This window comes from Lactuca virosa, chromosome 5 (genome assembly GCF_052849685.1).
Source record: "Lactuca virosa cultivar CGN04683 chromosome 5, Lactuca_virosa_CGN04683_v6, whole genome shotgun sequence".
Lineage (NCBI taxonomy): Eukaryota > Viridiplantae > Streptophyta > Magnoliopsida > Asterales > Asteraceae > Lactuca > Lactuca virosa.
The window spans coordinates 409,819,733-409,839,817 of record NC_136430.1 but is presented as its reverse complement, the minus strand read 5'-3'; the positions used below and the strand labels follow the sequence as shown (position 1 = coordinate 409,839,817).

General features: G+C 37.3%; 2 protein-coding genes across 2 annotated transcripts; both read right to left on the bottom strand.

The window, feature by feature from the left end:
- Positions 1 to 10,832: 10,832 nt before the first annotated feature.
- LOC145116811 (UPF0481 protein At3g47200-like) lies at positions 10,833 to 12,250 on the bottom strand. The gene has a single exon (XM_079053125.1). It carries the CDS (start codon positions 12,203 to 12,205, stop codon positions 10,850 to 10,852), a length of 1,356 nt encoding a protein of 451 aa, XP_078909251.1. The 5' UTR covers positions 12,206 to 12,250; the 3' UTR covers positions 10,833 to 10,849.
- A 272-nt stretch (positions 12,251 to 12,522) lies between these two features.
- On the bottom strand, positions 12,523 to 14,404 carry LOC145111767 (DNA-directed RNA polymerase V subunit 5A-like). Its single transcript, XM_079048015.1, has 4 exons — positions 13,975 to 14,404; positions 13,174 to 13,350; positions 12,902 to 13,015; positions 12,523 to 12,829 (listed from the first exon to the last, which is right to left on the bottom strand). The coding sequence occupies exons 1-4, from the start codon at positions 14,263 to 14,265 to the stop codon at positions 12,704 to 12,706; spliced, it is 708 nt and encodes a 235-aa protein (XP_078904141.1). The 5' UTR covers positions 14,266 to 14,404; the 3' UTR covers positions 12,523 to 12,703.
- Positions 14,405 to 20,085: the final 5,681 nt, after the last annotated feature.

Below are 20,085 nucleotides of genomic sequence, written 5' to 3'. Positions count from 1 at the left end.
AACCGATCTGTTGTTGTTCCCTTCTTCAGATCGATCGTCATTTAATTCACGTTGTTCAACAGGAACTGAAGGTTCATCCCTGTTGTTCAGCAACATTTGCCTCAATTCCTCCCTTTGTTCAGCCAACATTGTCTGAATCATAGTTCGTACTCCAGCCATGGTGATGGGTTCTGGTGCAGCTCCTACTATAGGCACCTGTTCCACCACTTGGGGTTGAGGTTGCTGATTTCTATTTACATTTCCAGCTCCACTTCGGGTTCTTGCCATTATAATCTATACGCCAAATTAGGTGAATTTAAACCTTTATCCACGACAGGTATTTAAATTCTCCTTATCACTCCGAAACGTTATATGTTAGTTATAATTTCGTAATCATATGCTTAGAATCCTACACACATAAGTTTTCCAAATCCGGTCGGCAACAGACCATAGATCTGAACAATTAATGGCATATATGGCAAACATATAACATTTATCACATAAAAAGCATTTTAGGCATCTTTCCTAAAATAAACTAGTTCTCGTATCTAAAATATGGTAGACACTCATCTCACAATCATCACTTAGCATTCTAAGTTTAAGTCTAGAAATCCTACAATTTCTTAGTTCGCTTAAACTAATGCTCTGATACCAACTGTGACATCCCCTAAGTTCTCGGCCAGAAAAGACCCATTTAATTTATGTTTTTTAAAATAAAATTAGAGAAATGTTTTTAAAAGATGTTGCGGAATTGGTCCCCAAACCAAAACATGATAAAAGTTTGTCAAAACCTTTCTTTAAGAAATATATAATCTCCTTTTATATCAAAACCTCGGGATGTCATGTTCCGATACAGATCAAAAGCATAAACAAGACATTATAAGCCTTACAACAGTCATTTATAACTACTGGCCTATAATCCAAAAATCACTCATCATCATCATCCGACTATGCTCGGGGTCCACTACCTGTAATATAAAAAGTTGAGTGGGTCAGGCTTGGAAGCCTGGTGAGCATATAGGGTTTTCAACCCACAATAAATAATAAACTCTTTAAGTTTATCAATCAACAAATAATTTATTAATTTCATCAACCTAAAACAACCCTAATTACCCATTCCCGTTATCCTCACCTTACGTCCCTAAAACAACTATCACAAGGGACCTAGCCTAAGGATTTTCATTAGGGGTGACAACATTGCTTCGGAGGTTCCTCAACAATTTATGTCAAATAAGGCAACCATCGGGGTGACAACTTTGCTTTCCTCAGCAAATTATGTCAATCAAGACAAACTAACATAAAACAACCAATAAGGTGACAACATTGCTTTCCTCAACAATTTATGTCAAATAAGACCACCAATAGGGTGACAATATTGTTTTCCTCCGCAATTTATGTCAAATAAAACGATCACTGGGGTGACAACATTGCTTTCCTTCAGCAATTTATGTCAAATAAAACAAACACCTGGGTGACAACATTGCTTTCCCTCAGCAATTTATGTCAAATAAAACAAACACCAGGGTGACAACATTGTTTTCCTTCAACAATTTATGTCAAATAGGCACGAAGTCACATCGTCGCCAAGGTTTATACAACAGGCACTAAGTCCATAGCTGCCAACATACTAAATCCGTAGCTACCAACGTACATCTATACTGTACTAAATTCATAGCTACCAACGTACATCTATACTGTACTAAATTCATAGCTACCAACGTACATCTATATTGTACTTCTATCCCTCATACTTTATCTACCCATGTTTTACCCAACATATTTGAAGATAAAATATATATACATTTTAAATCATTTTAAACATGTATAAAACATTCATTTAACATCCATCTCAAATAAACAAACAACATTTATACACATATCACGTATTTTATATAAAATACTTCATATCTGTGTGTAAGATGAAAATGACTATACACTCACATGATTTGATGATAATCGGGCAGCAATTTGTTTCCTAAAACATTCGTTTCTAATAAAACCGGGAGTTTTATTGAGAAACCGGGCTCTGCAAAAGGTCGGGCTTCAAAACCGAAAAGATAAATATTCCGAGCTTCTCGGGAACTTCGGAACGTATTTCGGGCTTTAGAAATGATACCGGGGCTTCGGGGGAAGTCAAAATGATAAAAAAGATGAAAAATGGGTGAAAAGTGACAAATTTCGGATTCTACCCGGGAAGTCTCGCAATCACCACTATATATAGCAGCGAGGGTTGGATCCGAACCGAGGAGGGAAGGGCACGCGTCTGCGAGGCTCGGACCAGGTGGCAGCAGGGCGAGGCTCGGATTGGTCAGCTGCGAGCTTCGGATTGGTCACCAGCCTCGGTCCAATAAGAAGAGTACACGCATGCGAAGGGGTGTCCGAGGAGCATCCGCGGGGTGTCTCCTGCGAGGCTGTCCGAATGCGAGTGGACCGCGGACTTGGTCCAATCAGAAGACGACACGCGAAGCTCGGTCCTATCAGGAGGTGCCACGTGGAGGCCTCGCATGCGAGGGATGACGTGTCCGAGGTGACTCAGCGAAATTTCCCGGTTTTCCACATTTTCTTGATTTTTGTGCCAAAAACTTGCGAAAATCATAACTTTCGCATACGAGCTCCGTTTTTGACGTTCTTTATATACACGCGTAGGTAAAATCATACTCTACGACTTTCGTTTAGACTTCGTCGGCTAATTTTGACTTTAATTTTTATATTATTATTTTTAACAGACCGGGACAGGAAATCCGTTAAAAATTCATAACTTCTTCATCTGACGTCCGTTTTCGTCAGACTTTTTACCGTTGTCCTACTAATGACGAGACCTTCGATTCTCGTTTAGGTTGTGTCGGCTAAAAATTACTCAATCTAAAATTCGAGTTTTTAGTTGTCTACTGCTAAGCTGAAACTTAGAAAAATCATAACTTCCTCATACGAAGTCAAATTTTGGCGTTCTTTTTATCGAACTTCTTGGTTTAACGAATACTACGACTTTCATTGAGATTACTAAGGCTAAAAAGTAGTTTATCAAAAACTCACTTTTTACGACATTTGGCACCGTGCCGGTTTGTCGCGAAACTACGATAGGTCATAACTTCTTCGTTATAACTCGGATTTCTGCATTCTTTATATATCCGTAATCCTTGTCACGACCACTACAACTTTCTTAATAAATATCAGCTTTATCTAATATTTATTTTCGACGCTCATTTTTAGTTTTAATTAATTAAACCCTAATAATTAAGCATAAAACACATAATTTTCACATAATATTCACATAATTCCTTTTCATTTCTCCAAAATGAGTCACAAAGGTTAACCTAGACTATCATGTCAATATTAATGCCTAGCCTAGAAACACGGACATTACAATTCTCTCCCCCTTAGAATGATTCTGTCCCCGGAATCACACATCAGCAAACAAATACGGGTAGCGACTCATCATGTCACTCTCCATTTTTCCCCAGATGAGATTTGGCCCATTCGTATGTTTCCAACGCACAAGCACTAAATCGACCATATGGCGTCACAACTTCTTAGTCTTACGGTCAACGATTGCCTCAGGTTCTTCAATTAACCTCTTGTTTTCATCCAACCTTAATTCAGAAATGGGAATTATGTCGGGCACATCTCCCGCGAACTTCCTCAAATAACACACATAAAAGGTGTTATGAATACCCTCCAGTTCTTCCGGTAATTCTAGCTTGTAAGCTTGATTCCCCATCCTCTAAAGAACTTTAAATGGTCCAATAAATCATGGACTCAACTTTCCCCTTCTACTAAATCTTATAAGTCACTTCCATGGCGAGACTTTAAGTAAAACCGAATCTCAAACTTCGAATGATATCGGTTGTCTTTTCTTGTCAGCATAGCTCTTTTGACGATCTTGAGCTGCTAACATCCTTTACTTCAATTCGGCTTAAGTCAACTACTACATCGAACTTGGTTCTCTGAACCACGTAGCAAACTCATCGTAGTCGGACTCAATTTGGTATGACCTCTAGGGTCGGAATAACAATCATCTTCTTAGTCATTACCGAAACGAAGGTAATGAAGTACTCGAACAATAACGGAATCAATTTCTAGCTTCTTGGTAACCTTGTGACTTTCCTTGATCCAAGTACGAGTCCTGTGCTTCCGGTAGTATAGGCCTCTACTACCATTCACACCTACTCCTACTCATCCCAAGTATTGTCTCGCAGTTTTCCAAGTCACCATACAAGAATTTCACATAGTCATTCAATTCATCAGATGACAAAACCAGGGTTTATATTATTTCTTAAAATAATTACACAGAAGTTTGAGTTTACCCTATACTACGCCTCTAATAGGCTACACCACAAGTTACTAACTGCATTGCTACTTTATATCTTAGCTTTGGGAATATAAGGTCCTTACTACTGATCCTTTGTATTTCCATCTGCTTCATTAAGGATCATTTGGAATGCCTTTGGTTTTGGTTTTGGTGGAACATTGGGCATTGCTGCCTCTTTCTTCTTTGGGCAGTCTTTCGAAATGTACCCTTCCTCGTTACATCGATAGCACATCCTCTTGTTGGACGGACACTCGTTGGCATAATGCCCAATCTTTCCACACTTGTAGCAGGTCACCTCTTCGCTACATTTCCCGAAGTGCTTCTTTTTGCACTTCTCGCACCATTTTGCTTCGCCTTCTCCTCCTCCAGACTTCGAGAATTTTCTTTCCTCGTTGGACCCTGAAGTCCTTTCAAACTTTCTTTTCTCGCCAACTTCAACCTTGCTGGCGGCTCTCCCCTTAAACATATCTTCTACAGACTTGGCAGCCCAGATAGCTGCCTCCAAAGTAAGTGCCTGACGTACTGGCACCGCATACTCCCATGGAAGTCCCTTTGCGTACCTGTCAATTTTTGCCAGCTCATCTGGGACAATACACAAAGCAAACTCCATTTTGTCTGTGAAGTTATTCGTATATTCGTCAACGGTCATACTCCCCTTCTTCAACGTTAGAAATTGATTTTCTAACTCAAGCACGTTTTGGGCCGAGCAGTACTTGCGCTTAAAGTGCACCAAGAACTCTGCCCAAGTCAGTTGCAGTGGCTCATTAGGGCTTAGGGTTTTCCCCAGAGTGTTCCACCAACGAGCAGCACTACCCCTGAACTGACGTACTGCAAATGTGGTCTGTAACTTGCCTTGGCAACCACAAGTCATGAAAGCCAACTCCATTTCCGAGATCCAGTCCATTACTCCGACAGGATCTTCTTTTCCAGTGAAGCTCGATGGCTTGCAAGTCATAAAGTCCTTATACTTGCACCCATTTCTCTCCACTCTATCCTCGTGGTTATTTCTCCCAACCACAAGCGGTTCACTATGACCAACCGATCTGCTGTTGTTCCCTTCTTCAGATCGATCGTCATTTAATTCACGTTGTTCAACAGGAATTGAAGGTTCATCCCTGTTGTTCAGCAACATTTGCCTCAATTCATCCCTTTGTTCAGCCAACATGGTCTGAATCATAGTTCGTACTCCAGCCATGGTGATGGGTTTCGGTGCAGCTCCTACTATAGGCACCTTTTCCACCACTTGGGGTTGAGGTTGTTGATTTCTATTTACATTTTCAGCTCCACTTTGGGTTCTTGCCATTATAATCTATACGCCAAATTAGGTGAATTTAAACCTTTATCCACGACAGGTAATTAAATTCTCCTTATCACTCTGAAACGTTATATGTTAGTTCTAATTTCGTAATCATACGCTTAGAATCCTACACATATAAGGTTTCCAGATCCGGTCGGCAACAGACCATAGATCCGAACAATTAATGGCATATATGGCAAACATATAACATTTAGCACATAAAAGCATTTTAGACATCTTTCCTAAAATAAACTAGTGCTCGTGTCTAAAATATGGTAGACACTCATCTCACAATCATCACTTAGCATTCTAAGTTTAAGTCTAGAAATCCTACAATTTCTTAGTTCGCTTAAACTAATGCTCTGATACCAACTGTGACATCCCCTAATTTCTCGGCCAGAAAAGACCGATTTAATTTATGCTTTTTAAAATAAAATCAGAAAAATCTTTTTAAAAGATGTTGCGGAATTGGTCCCCAAACCAAAACATGATAAAAGTTTGTCAAAACCTTTCTTTAAGAAATATATAATCTCCTTTTATATCAAAACCTCGGGATGTCATGTTCCGATACAGATCAAAAGCATAAACAAGACATTATAAGCCTTACAACAGTCATTTATAACTACTGGCCTATAATCCAAAAATCACTCATCATCATCATCCGACTATGCTCGGGGTCCACTACCTGTAATATAAAAAGCTGAGTGGGTCAGGCTTGGAAGCCTGGTGAGCATATAGGGTTTTCAACCCACAATAAATAATAAACTCTTTAAGTTTATCAATCAACAAATAATTTATTAATTTCATCAACCTAAAACAACCCTAATTACCCATTCCCGTTATCCTCACCTTACGTCCCTAAAACAACTATCACAAGGGACCTAGCCTAAGGATTTTCATTAGGGGTGACAACATTGCTTCGGAGGTTCCTCAACAATTTATGTCAAATAAGGCAACCATCGGGGTGACAACTTTGCTTTCCTCAGCAAATTATGTCAATCAAGACAAACTAACATAAAACAACCAATAAGGTGACAACATTGCTTTCCTCAACAATTTATGTCAAATAAGACCACCAATAGGGTGACAATATTGTTTTCCTCCGCAATTTATGTCAAATAAAACGATCACCGGGGTGACAACATTGCTTTCCTTTAGCAATTTATGTCAAATAAAACAAACACCTGGGTGACAACATTGCTTTCCCTCAGCAATTTATGTCAAATAAAACAAACACCAGGGTGACAACATTGTTTTCCTTCAACAATTTATGTCAAATAGGCACGAAGTCACATCGTCGCCAAGGTTTATACAACAGGCACTAAGTCCATAGCTGCCAACATACTAAATTCGTAGCTACCAACGTACATCTATACTGTACTAAATTCATAGCTACCAACGTACATCTATATTGTACTTCTATCCCTCATACTTTATCTACCCATGTTTTACCCAACATATTTGAAGATAAAATATATATACATTTTAAATCATTTTAAACATGTATAAAACATTCATTCAACATCTATCTCAAATAAACAAACAACATATATACACATATCACGTATTTTATATAAAATACTTCATATCTATGTGTAAGATGAAAGTGACTATACACTCACATGATTTGATGATAATCGGGCAGCAATTCGTTTCCTAAAACGTTCGTTTCTAATAAAACCGGGAGTTTTATTGAGAAACCGGGCTCTACAAAAGGTCGGGCTTCAAAACCGAAAAGATAAATTTTTCAGGCTTCTCGGGAACTTCGAAACGTATTTCGGGTTTTAGAAATGATATCGGGGCTTCGGGGGAAGTCAAAGTGATAAAAAAAGATGAAAAATGGGTGAAAAGTGACAAATTTCGGATTCTACCCGGGAAGTCTCGCAGTCACCACTATATATAGCAGCGAGGGTTGGATCCGAACCGAGGAGGGAAGGGCACGCGTCTGCGAGGCTCGGACCAGGTGGCAGCAGGGCGAGGCTCAGATTGGTCAGCTGCGAGCTTCGGATTGGTCACCAGCCTCGGTCCAATAAGAAGAGTACACGCATGCGAAGGGGTGTCCGAGGAGCATCCGCGGGGTGTCTCCTACGAGGTTGTCCGAATGCGAGTAGACCGCGGACTTGGTCCAATCAGAAGACGACACGCGAAGCTCGGTCCTATCAGGAGGTGCCACGTGGAGGCCTCGCATGCGAGGGATGACGTGTCCGAGGTGACTCAGCGAAATTTCCCGGTTTTCCACATTTTCTTGATTTTTGTGCCAAAAACTTGCGAAAATCATAACTTTCGCATACGAGCTCCGTTTTTGACGTTCTTTATATGCACGCGTAGGTAAAATCATACTGTACGACTTTTGTTTAGACTTCGTCGGCTAATTTTGATTTTAATTTTTATATTATTATTTTTAACAGACCGGGACAGGAAATCCGTTAAAAATTCATAACTTCTTCATCCAACGTCCGTTTTCGTCAGACTTTTTACCGTTGTCCTACTAATGACGAGACCTTCGATTCTCGTTTAGGTTGTGTCGGCTAAAAATTACTCGATCTAAAATTCGAGTTTTTAGTTGTCTACTGCTAAGCTGAAACTTAGAAAAATCATAACTTCCTCATACGAAGTCAGATTTTGGCGTTCTTTTTATCGAACTTCTTGGTTTAACGAATACTACGACTTTCATTGAGATTACTAAGGCTAAAAAGTAGTTTATCAAAAACTCACTTTTTACGACATTTGGCACCGTGCCGGTTTGTCGCGAAACTACGATAGGTCATAACTTCTTCGTTATAACTCGGATTTCTGCATTCTTTATATATCCGTAATCCTTGTCACGACCACTACAACTTTCTTAATAAATATCGGCTTTATCTAATATTTATTTTCGACGTTCATTTTTAGTCTTAATTAATTAAACCCTAATAATTAAGCATAAAACACATAATTTTCACATAATATTCACATAATTCCTTTTCATTTCTCGAAAATGAGTCACAAAGGTTAACCTAGACTATCATGTCAATATTAATGCCTAGCCTAGAAACACGGGCATTACAGATGGGCCATATTTTGGACCTTGATGATTATGAGATATTTGACCATCAGAATGTCAAGTGTTAGACCAAGAATAATGGTTGGGCCTTAAAGCATGACCATGTAGAGGTTTGGGCCCAATTTTGAAAACTAGGCCATAGTTGGGCCTTGGTTCATTATTAGACTTTTGGGCCTTTGGATTGGGCCTTGGGCTTGGGTCAAGCTAAGTTAGGGGTAAAGTAGTCTTTTACCCCAAGCATGGATTTATGGATATGTGTCGGGGACCCAATTATTAATTGGGTGTTATTTTGATGTTAACAGATTCGGGAATCTGTCGTCCAGTAGTTAGGGTTTTGTCTGCGGGACTTCAGCAGTGTGAGGTGAGTTCTCTTCCAGTAGGAACGGGTCTAAGGCCACAATGCCGGCCCGTTTAGTTGTTAGTAGTTCCGGACTACGTTCCGATGTCGGGGCAGTCCCGAGAAGAGTATATGTATGCTTGATGTCTTTATGATTCATGCATGTTATGTGTTATATGTTCTGGGGCAAGCCCAATGGATGTTAGTGTATCTGTTATGTGTTATGTGTTCCAGGGTAAGCCCGATGTCGGGGAAAGCCCGATGCATGTTAAGCTTGTATGTTATGTGTTATGTGTTCCGGGCTTCGGTCCGATGTTGGGGTAAGCCCGATGTATGTTATATGCTAATGTTATATGTTTATGATATATGTTATGTTGTGTATATGTCGGGGTAAGCCCGATGCCGAGGTGAGCCCGATGCCAGACGTGGTCTGATGTCGGGGTGAGCTCGATGTCGGGTAGGAGTCTGATGTCGGGTAAGCCGATGTTGGGTTCGTCCCGATGCAGCTGGGCGGAGTCCCAAGTTATGTTTATGTTATGTGTTTATGTTATGAGTATTGTTGATATGTTTATATGTATACCGGATCTCGGGCCGATGCCGGGCGGGGCCCGATGTAGTGAGCTAGGCCCAAGTTATGTGATTAAGAGTATGGTATGTGGTAGTTTGGGGAGACTCACTAAGCTTCGTGCTTACAGTTTTCATTTTCTGTTTCAGGTACTTCGGTTTCAAAAAAGGAGCTCGGGATGATTGCAGTGCACACACCATTTGTTTAGCCTAGGATGTTTATACTATGATATATTTTGACATGTGACCTTGATACATGACTTATGATTTTTATATGATGAGGATATTTATGGTTTTATTAATGATTTTAAAACGAAATTTTTGGACTGTATTTTTGGGATGTTTCACAACAATGGCAGATTGTGTAGACTCGTTATTAGGAACAGGCATGATTGATCAAATTGAAATGAAAAGAAAAGACGAATGAAGATGAAATCGAAGAGAATAAGATCAATAACATATAATTGTGGAAGATCAAATCGATTGAAAGTTTGATACCATGTTAAGATCAAGAACAATTGAGAGAGAGTTTTGACATCTTTTATGTATTCTCCATTAGAAAATGACCAAGCTACAAGAATGCATATACGTACAAAGAAAATAGAGAACAACTACTAACTGCCAGCTAACATACTTAAAGAGAAATTACTATTCTACCCTTTAGTAATAACTAACTCTAACTTTTTTTTTTTGAAACGGCAAACTAACCTAGTCCTAAATAACACATGTCTCCTAAGAGAATTGAACTCATGACCTCTTATTTAAGAGTGTCACTCCTTACCGCTAGGTTAACTAACAAAAAGTAGCATTCATTTTAAAGAGCTTGTAATTCTTGTTGGTGTTTTGGCGGCAAGGGAACAATGAGACATAATTTTCTTGTTGTTCATTAAAGAACATTATGTGATATTCCTTTGGTTTTGCGATTAATACAAAGATACTTTCATGTTCCATATGGACGTATATTATCTATACTCAATAGTAGAACCACGTTTAGTCCTTGTGTTTTTGTTGGTTTGCTTTCACTACTTTATTTTACGTAAGGTGTTGGTTCGATATATATTTGCATTTCTTTTGATTGTGTTTACTTAGTTTTGGGCACTTCAAGTTTGTTTCGTATGGTTGTTGGTTTTGATCACGTTTGATATTGATACATGTGATTTCCACCACTATGAATCCTAATTTAAAACAATTTTCAAAAAACAAAATAAAATACGACTCCAATAGAAAGAGAAATTAACCTATTTCAAATGAAAAAAAATAAGAAAAAAATGCTAAAAAATTTGAAATATTTTGATGAAACCGGAGTAGTTGAGGAGATGATTATAAGTGATGATTCGTCTTCAAAGCCTGACAAAGTCCGTCGCAAACGCTTGGCTTACTCCAAACACTAAAGTAAGCTTGAACGCCACTAAGAAAAAGACCCACAACTCCAACTAAAAGTGCTACAAATGCCCAAGGACTCTTGATATACTCATGCTTCAGTTGGCTAGCCCATGTGTTCCTCTTACTTTCATAATGCTTCTGAATTGCAAACCTCGCATCCGAATAGGCAAAACTGTTGGGCACAAGATCCGTCCCTAACTCGTTGAACAGTAGTGCAACTTGTTTGTCGCTCCCAAGCCTGTTGTCAATAATCCCAGCTTTACGAAGAACTTTAACATCCTCATAATGATCGATCAAAGAATCCAAAAGGCATATGTATGAGGTGACCCATGAAGCATTTGTATCACTGGAGCACATCTCGTAAGCTATCAAGTTTAACAACATCGGCTTTGTGGCATCATCCACAGTGATCGGAGGGAGTTCTAAGTTTGCACAAAACCCATGTTTAAAGAAATCGATATGTGCTAGTGACCTGGTTTTACTCGGCTTAAAACGAATCCCTACTTCTATAAGCTCATTAACATTACGAAAAGTATACCTGTCATTTGCTCTTGGACCTAAAGATTTCTCTTTCGTAAGCCTGGTTTGCAAAAGCTCAAGAAGATGATTTATGGTAGATGGAATTGGATGATTTGCGACTGGTTTATGAGAAGTTTTCCAAGATCCACTTCTTCGTCTTTCTGTTGCCAATATATTGTCATCAACAAACCTTTTTATCTTGGAATCCCACATCTCATCTGGCACAAACTTCATCACCTCAATTAGAACTGGATAAGGAATTTGATTCTCTAGCAAGAACATATCTTGTTGGACGAACATAATCTGGTGGCTTTTCAACCCTACTGAATCTACTTCATTATTCAAGAAAATATATTCGATGAAATACAAAATGAAACAACCATCGAGCAACATCATCCTTGTGAATTCATCATCTGAGAAGCGATCAACTTCATTGTTGTAATACCCTTTCAATGTCTGAACCAATTCAGCAAGCTTGTTATACAAACTATTGAGTGACTCAGGGTTCCCTTTCACAAGCTTGTTTGCAAAGAGTGGCTTGAAGTCTTGAACAGACTCGAGGGTTGATCTCCCATGGTGATATGGACCAAGAGAGACAACTTTGGGCACATAATACTTGTCATCATCCTTGTGCTCTTTTAGAATGATAGGAACTTTGTTAATTTGGGTTGTACAAGAAGGTGGTAACTTAGCTTTCAAGATCGAACCAAACCATTCTTCATTTGTGTTTCTATCATCTTCGATGCTTAATGTAAGCTCATTGGCCTCTCCCATTGTCGATTTTTTTTTGAGAATATGTGTTGATGATGTGGTTTTGGATCATAAGCAAGTGTGATTAACGTTAATATATAATTGGTGTGAGGTTTTGAAAATATACTTAGCTTCATACATGATAAAATACGTCAGAAAAGAACTTGGGAGTAGCACCAAAAACAGGAATAGTTTTTTATCTACAGAAACTTTGCTTCATGTGGAGGCTACACAACTGTAAACATGATACTATATTTAAAAAAATGTAATGTACCTTTAGAAGGCTTTTTTCTCCAATGTCCTTTATTTTTTTATGTGTTGTTTAATGAAACCGAATCACATGAGCCAAATTAACTTCTGAACAGCACAATGTGCTTTATGCTCATACATTTTTCAACACACAAACTACAACTACTACTCCCTAAAAAGCATTTATGTTTCTTAGAATTAAAGACCATTAGCATACAAACACACACACACAGATAAAGTCCCTACATTAAAACCAAATCTGATGCAAGATGATCACCAAATACAACGATAAGTGACATGAAGCCCAGTTATTTCACCATTGTAGGTCACTTCAATCACCTGTCCCTTCTCCAGCCCATAATATTGAGCAATTGCATCCTTCTGTGACATTCTTGGAAGCTGGAAATGTGTGGAACAAAGAATGATTAAATGTCTAAAATGCCCTTTAATCATGAAAAACATTGCACTGACCTGTTTCTCATTCAAATTGAACTTCTTCAAGAGTTTTGCTTTCTCTACATCTGTTATGACCCTGTGCCTCGGCTTCAACACATGCTTTGTAATATTAACAAGCAAATCTGTTATCTGTAGAAACATAGATTTGAATATCATAAGTCGCCCTTTAAAAGTAAAAAGAGCAAAAATGAGCCAATAGATAACACTTAATGGAAGAAAAAAAGAAAGAAAGAAAGATTTAGTGTTCTAGAAGTGGGGCCCTTATGGGTAATCAACAAGACACTTACTTGGAATATTTCGACCTTGAATGAAAAAAGATCCACTGCTTTCATAGCCTGATTTGTAATGTGATTTTGCACTACAATTATCAAACGGCTTAAACTCTCCTTATTCATTATCTGTGTTGCAATCCAACGGATGGCATTCACTTTTACCACACCCGTCCCACAGAAAACAGCAAGAATCTGTGATCATGAAAAACAAAGCAGAAAGTTTCAAACTTTCAGTCTGAAAATGTAAACAAATAACATGTATACTGAATTGCTTGGTGGGTTTCATTTCTATTGAAGAACAACATAACCAGTCTTTTTTTGGTCGAAGCCCTAATTTCACATTTCAATTGACATGGATTTTGTTACAAATGGAGCACCAAGATCGTCGTTTCAATGCAAAAAGAAGACATGCATCGATTTCATGCTCAAGAATACACCTTGTGTTTGTGTATGTTCGTGTTTGTTTTGTGAAGAAAGAACGAAATTTGTGAAGATTTGCCTTTCATTTTCGAAGCAATAATCAAACATCAAAGTCCTAAAATCCATGCAATCGGTTCTAAGATCGTAGAATAAATCAATTCGATTTCCCTAATTCGGCTGGTGAGATGAATGTATTAGAAAAGGCAATTGATTTCCACAGAATAAACCAGAACGAAAGCGAATTTCCAAAATCACAAACGATTTTAACAAAATCAAGAATCAGACCCCCAAAATAGAGAAAGATTATCTTCTGATTGTCAAAGAACAAACCCATTTTAGATTTCAAAAAAAGATTCGAAAAGAATTAGGGAAAGGTTTGAGAGAGTAGTCAGAAACCTTATTATCAGGATCAGAAACATGAGAAGCGCTGATACGAAGACGGTCAACGTCGACAGCTTGACCATGGAGGTCCCGGAACTGCTGGAGAGTGAACTCGATTTCCGAATTTGAGATTTCGTAACCTCTGTCTCTGAGCATCTCTAACAGTGTTCTACGTGAAAGGTAGTATCTGTGACTCTCAGTGCTACCTTCGTCAACAAAGCTGCTCAAACACCTCCCTGTTCCTCCTCCGCCACCGCCGCCGTTACTCATCTCCGTTTCCATGGCATCTGCGCCATTCTCGCCCATTTCTCTGTAGAATTTAAGTGGGTAGTTTGGTTTGGCCGGTGGATTTGTGTGTTTTGGTTGTGCGTATTTACGTTGCTTTGAAATTCGTGCACTTTGTCAGTGAAGGGTTTCCTGAAAACCGATTGCGGTGGGTGCAAAGTGCAAACAGCGAACTTCGAACGTCGAGACTCGAGAGGGTTAGAAGCCAGTTTTTACGGTAAACTTGTTGCCCTTGACATTAACAAGGTAGTTCGGGTGAATAGCATAATACAACTATATAATAAAAATATTTATAGTATATAAAATGACTGTTAATGTAAAATATAACTATATAATTAAATTATTTATAAATATATATTTTTTATATATTATAAACAATAACATTGTCATTAAATATATAATAATTTTTATATTAAGTTGATAAAAAACATTAATTATTTTAATATATACTCATAAATAATATAAAAATAATATATGTTTCAATGCTATTTACTAATTATTAATTAATTTTTATAAAGAATTATTTGCTTAACATTTCATTTTTTATCATTATAATAATTTAAAATATGTTTTTGTTTTTAAAGCTAACAACGTAATTGTTTATATAATGATATGTTTAACTATTATTATTGTAAATTATTTTTAAATATTTATTTGAAAACTCTTAATAATTACGAAAATAATTTTAGAAAAAATTTCAGTTAATTTAATATTACAATTTAGGTTTTGCATTTAACACCGCAATTTATAACTTTCAGTTATTTACATATAATCTTTGGATTTTCTTTTAAGTATAACTAAATTTTCGATTTAAGTTAATTCTTTAAGATTATATTTAAATTAACAATTTAATTATTTTATATAAAATATTCAAACTTTACGATATTAAAATGACAATAGTTCACATACAACAATATATACAAATGAATAAGTTAAGTATATAAAATGTTAAAAGTTAAAGACATAATTTTATAAAATAGTAAAAAATGTTATTTTAATATTGAAGTTTAGTTAATTAAGGATTACAATTTAGGTCTTACAACTATTTAATATTATTAACCGATTGGTAATCATTATTTGAAAGAAATTGAAAATTCATGAAGTTTTAAATGCATACGATGAAAGAAAAAAAAATTATTTTATAGTATTTTTATAGTATAATATAAATTACTAGAAAGCAATATATATATATATATATATATATATATATATATATATATATATATATATATATATATATATATATATATATATATATATATATATATATATATATGGGAAAAGTGAATATACATTACAGCCTCACCTAAGTTTAGGTACTAAACCTCATGAAAATACGTTGTTTTACTATATAAAGATTGCGGTTGGAGGATTCACGATTAAAAATTGAAGATGTAGATTCAAGATCGACGCAATAGTTTTGATAAGGAAGCAAGAATATTGATTATCTTAGATCTTCGTGACAGCAGAAAAAAGTAATGTTCACTAGGGTGAAGTAATAAACGATAATGGAGGAAAGAAATTAGGGATGGAAAAATGATAATGGAGGAAAGAAATGTTATCGATGATGATATATTTATCAAGTGAAAACCAAATCGGGCATATTTACTAAGCTAAAACAACATATTTTATAGGTTTAGTACCTAAGCTTAGGTGAGGCTGTAATGTATATTCCTTATCCCTATATATATATATATATATATATATATATATATATATATATATATATATATATATATATATATATATATATATTGCTTTCTAGTAATTTATATTATACTATAATATAAAATAGTCAAAAAAAAAGGTTGTGTCATATTATTTTAAAACGACACGACCTTTTAGATTTATAAGAAACTCCCTTATTTTTTTTAAGTTTTAATAATACATAAATTAGTTACTTAGTTTATGTTTGGCGTACTAACTAAAATACTAGTTGATTACTGAAAAACTAGTTATTAGCCGGAAAATTCGTTGTTAACTTATAAGCTAACTGATAAAAACTAATGTTTAGAAAAACTTAGTTGATAAACTAGCTGAAAGATATATAAAATGAAATAAAACATGGTGTGTGTGTGTATGTGTGTGTGTGTGTGTGTGTGTATATATATATATATATATATATATATATATATATATATATATATATATATATATATATATCATGCCTCCTAGCCATGCCAGAACGATCAAAGTAGTCGGACGTTCTCGCGGTCTGACTGCCCTATTATGGTTACATCCTGCATCGGATCGGCCCCGTTGTCCAATGTCCAACCTAGAATATACGTGGGAAAGTCATCAGTCGACAAATGGGCACCATTTAACATCAGTGAAGGTGTACACACCACTAACATGGCTATATGGATGAAAGTAGGTCTAAACCTGGACCAGACGAACCTAGACCCAGAAAACCTGAAACCGGTTAACGAGATTTTGTAGGCCCGGAAATCGGACTGGTATATAGGAACCATTCCGGGTTCGATTCCGGGTATGATACCGGGTAAAGTGGGTCTACAACCGGAAAACCCAGAAACATCAAAGTGGGTAGGTTGAAGCCGGGTAATGTAACATCTGAATTCCAAGTAAAATTAACTATCATTTATTTATGAGTTTTTATTGCCTATGACATGGGATTGGTATCCTCACGACATGGCATGGTGTCCGCGAAGGAAATTTGGTGCCTCACGATGTGACACCTTGTCTGTCACGTCATGGCCACCGTCTGATGAGAAAAACCCTAATTTTTCGGGCTTTGGGCCTATTTAAAGGAAGTGATAGCTAGGGTTTCCTCCACCCTCAACCTCCATTACCTCCAAATGACCCTTTGGCCAAACCCTAACCCTCTTGAAAATTTTGAGCTCATTCTTGGAAGCCTTTTGTGGTTTTGAAGGAAGAAGAAGAAGTTTTGGTGCTTAGTTTCTCCAAGAAATCTCTCATCATCCTTGTGTGCAGCCTGTGGAGTTCTTGTAAGTCCTCAAACTCTGACCTTTTTGTGGTATGCCTCTTGGATCTAGATTTTATGCCATATTTTGCCTCATCCAGGGAATTTGGAATGAGTAGAAGAGATAAAGGTTGAAACTTTATGATTTCTTTGAGTCCCATAAACATTTTATCTTATAAATCTAGGATGTGATTGTGGTTTGGTGACTTTGCATGAACTTCAGGTTATATTTCATCTTTTGACCTAGATTTGGGAAAGAATATGCATGGGGCACGCATCTCCATAAATTTTACATTTTTAAGGATCATTAGGGTCCCTAGAACCCTTCTGGAAGTTTTAGACTTGAGACTTTAAGGATTAAGTGCTTAATGGTTGACTCCATGCCTTAAGCTTCCACTAAGGACCTAGGTTTTGAGATCTTGACTTACTAGGATGTCTTAATGGATAAATTTGGAACTTTATCCATAAAGACCTTGGGAAGAACTAGATCTGAGCATTGGAGCTCATGGATTGGATGAAAAATGCCTTAATCCATTAAGTTGTTGAGACCTAGTTTTCACGATGTGACGTCTTGGCTGTAACGATGTAGTGACTAGGGGGGATATGCGACTATTTTATCCTTATCATGCCACGATGCGACCAATGGGAGGCCACGACATGGTGGCTCTTTGATATTGACTTGGACAGTTGACTTTTTGACCTAGATTGACGTTTGGTCAAAGTGCTAGTTATAGAGTATAGGTTAAGGTTGGACATTGTTTGATTCGATGGGTGTGTTGTAGCACTGGTTGCGTGACAGTTAGTTGTATTTTATCTGACTTCGTGAGACATATGAGTCTTCTCACTATACTGTGTACGATGCTAGTTGTCTTTGTGATACTTGCATGGAAGACCTCGGGGGTAGCCCGTTACAATTGTATGAAAGACCTTATTGGTAGCCCATGACACATGTATATAAGACCATAGGGTATCCATGGCAATGCAAGGAAAGACCTGTTGGATTAAGGTGTCTAAGGTCCTAACTAAACTGGTATAATGTTGATAAATAAAAGTAAAGTCTTTTTTAGATTGCCCTCATTACCAAGAAATTGCTTAGATTGATTATTGGAGAGTGATAAATGATTTATTAATATATTATATGATTAATATATTAATAAGAAATAGCTATTATTAATTTAGAATTAAGTTTGAATTAACTATGGGTTAATTAGAATTATTTAAAGGTTGAAGGATTAAAGTTGTAACTGTTCAAAAGTTAAGCAGAGGAGACCTTCCAAAACCTTCCTCCTATAGACGGTTTTGGAGACCTTAAAAGGGTTTTTGGAATCCTCCATTTAGATAATCAAGGAACTAGATAATTGCCTTATTTTAGATAATATTAGTTTATGTTCAAATCAGGGTTTCTAGATGTCTCCTAATCAGCTATAAATAGGGCCTTATACATGAGAGTTTTAGGCCACTCTATTCTCCATAGAAGATACGGAAATTCATCCTCTCTCTCCCCTCTCTCCTAACTTTTTTAGGGTTCTTGTGTTGTGGGTGTGAACCATTAAACGCTCGCACACAATTGGAGCTTGTTTTCAAAGAGACTTATGGATTGATCTTTTTGGAATCAAAGATTTTTTTTACAATAACAAATCAGAGGTATGTAATTCCGTATGAAAATTCTGATTTACACTAGGGTTTAGTCTTTGTTGTTCAATAGTATGTTGCTTCAATAGTGTTATGACATAGATCAAAGTAGGTTGCATAAACCCTTTCTCCACGTCCGAGGTAACTTTGTGATAAAATCCATCGTAATCTCTTCTCATTTCCAAACGGGAATACCCAACGGCTCCATCTTGTCGTGTGACTGCTGATGCTCGACCTTGACCATACTGCAAGTCAAGCACTTCTTCACACACCATGCCACATCCCGATTTATGCATGGCCACCAATAGTCATGCCAAAGATATCTATACATTTTTGTCGCACCAGGATGAATAGAGAACCTCGACTTGTGCACCTCCTCCATCAGAACCTGATGCGCTCCACCCCAATATGGAACCCACACCCTCCGATGAAGGGTCGGTAATCTCCGTCTATCATAATCAAAGGAAGCCACCTAACCCACTATGTGCTCACTCTTCTGGTGTTCTTCCTTCATAGCCTCAACCTGAGCCTCTCGGATATGCTCCAAGAGTGGGTTAATCACGATCATCCTCAAACATACATTCCTGATCATGGTAGTAGCCACCTTGCAACTTAGAGCATCAGCCACCACTTTGGACTTCTCCGGGTGATAAAGGATCTCACAATCATAATCATTCACCACATCCAACCATCTATATTGTCGCATGTTCAGATTCGGCTGATCCATTAGATAAATCAGACTCTTGTGATCTGTGTAAATCGTACAACGGACCCCATAGATGTAATGTCGCTAAATATTGAGGGCAAAAACCATATCCCCCAACTCCAAATCATGCGTAAGATAATTCTCCTTATGAGGTTGTAGTTGCCTTGAAGCGTATGTGATCACATGACCCCTCTGCATCAAAACTGTACCCAAACCCGTGATCGACGCATCACAGTATACCATAAAATCCTCTACACCCTCAGGCAGGGTTAGAATCGGTGTCTCACACAATCTCTGCCTCAGATTCTCAAAAGTTGCCTGCTGCCCAGGCCCCCAACAGAAAGTGACGGTCTTCTTTGTCAACTGGGTCAAAGGAACCGCTATCTTGGAGAAATCATGAATAAATCTTTGATAGTAACCTATCAATCCAAGGAAACTCTGAATCTCAGATGGGGACCTCGGAACCTCCCACCTTATTACCACCACAACCTTGGTCGGATCGACCAGAATATCATTATGGTTGACAAGGTGTCCCAGAAACTGCACCTCGCGCAACCAAAAC

What these genes read in the sequence shown, in the direction of transcription:
- LOC145116811 (XM_079053125.1), bottom strand. Translation starts at nt 12,205, where the DNA reads ATGGGAGAGGCCAATGAGCTTACATTAAGCATCGAAGATGATAGAAAC.
- LOC145111767 (XM_079048015.1), bottom strand. Translation starts at nt 14,265, where the DNA reads ATGGGCGAGAATGGCGCAGATGCCATGGAAACGGAGATGAGTAACGGC. An exon ending in TCAAGGTCGAAATATTCCAA is followed by an intron (nt 13,016 to 13,173) that starts GTAAGTGTCTTG and finishes ATGTTTCTACAG; the next exon opens with ATAACAGATTTGCTTGTTAA. An exon ending in TCAATTTGAATGAGAAACAG is followed by an intron (nt 12,830 to 12,901) that starts GTCAGTGCAATG and finishes ACACATTTCCAG; the next exon opens with CTTCCAAGAATGTCACAGAA.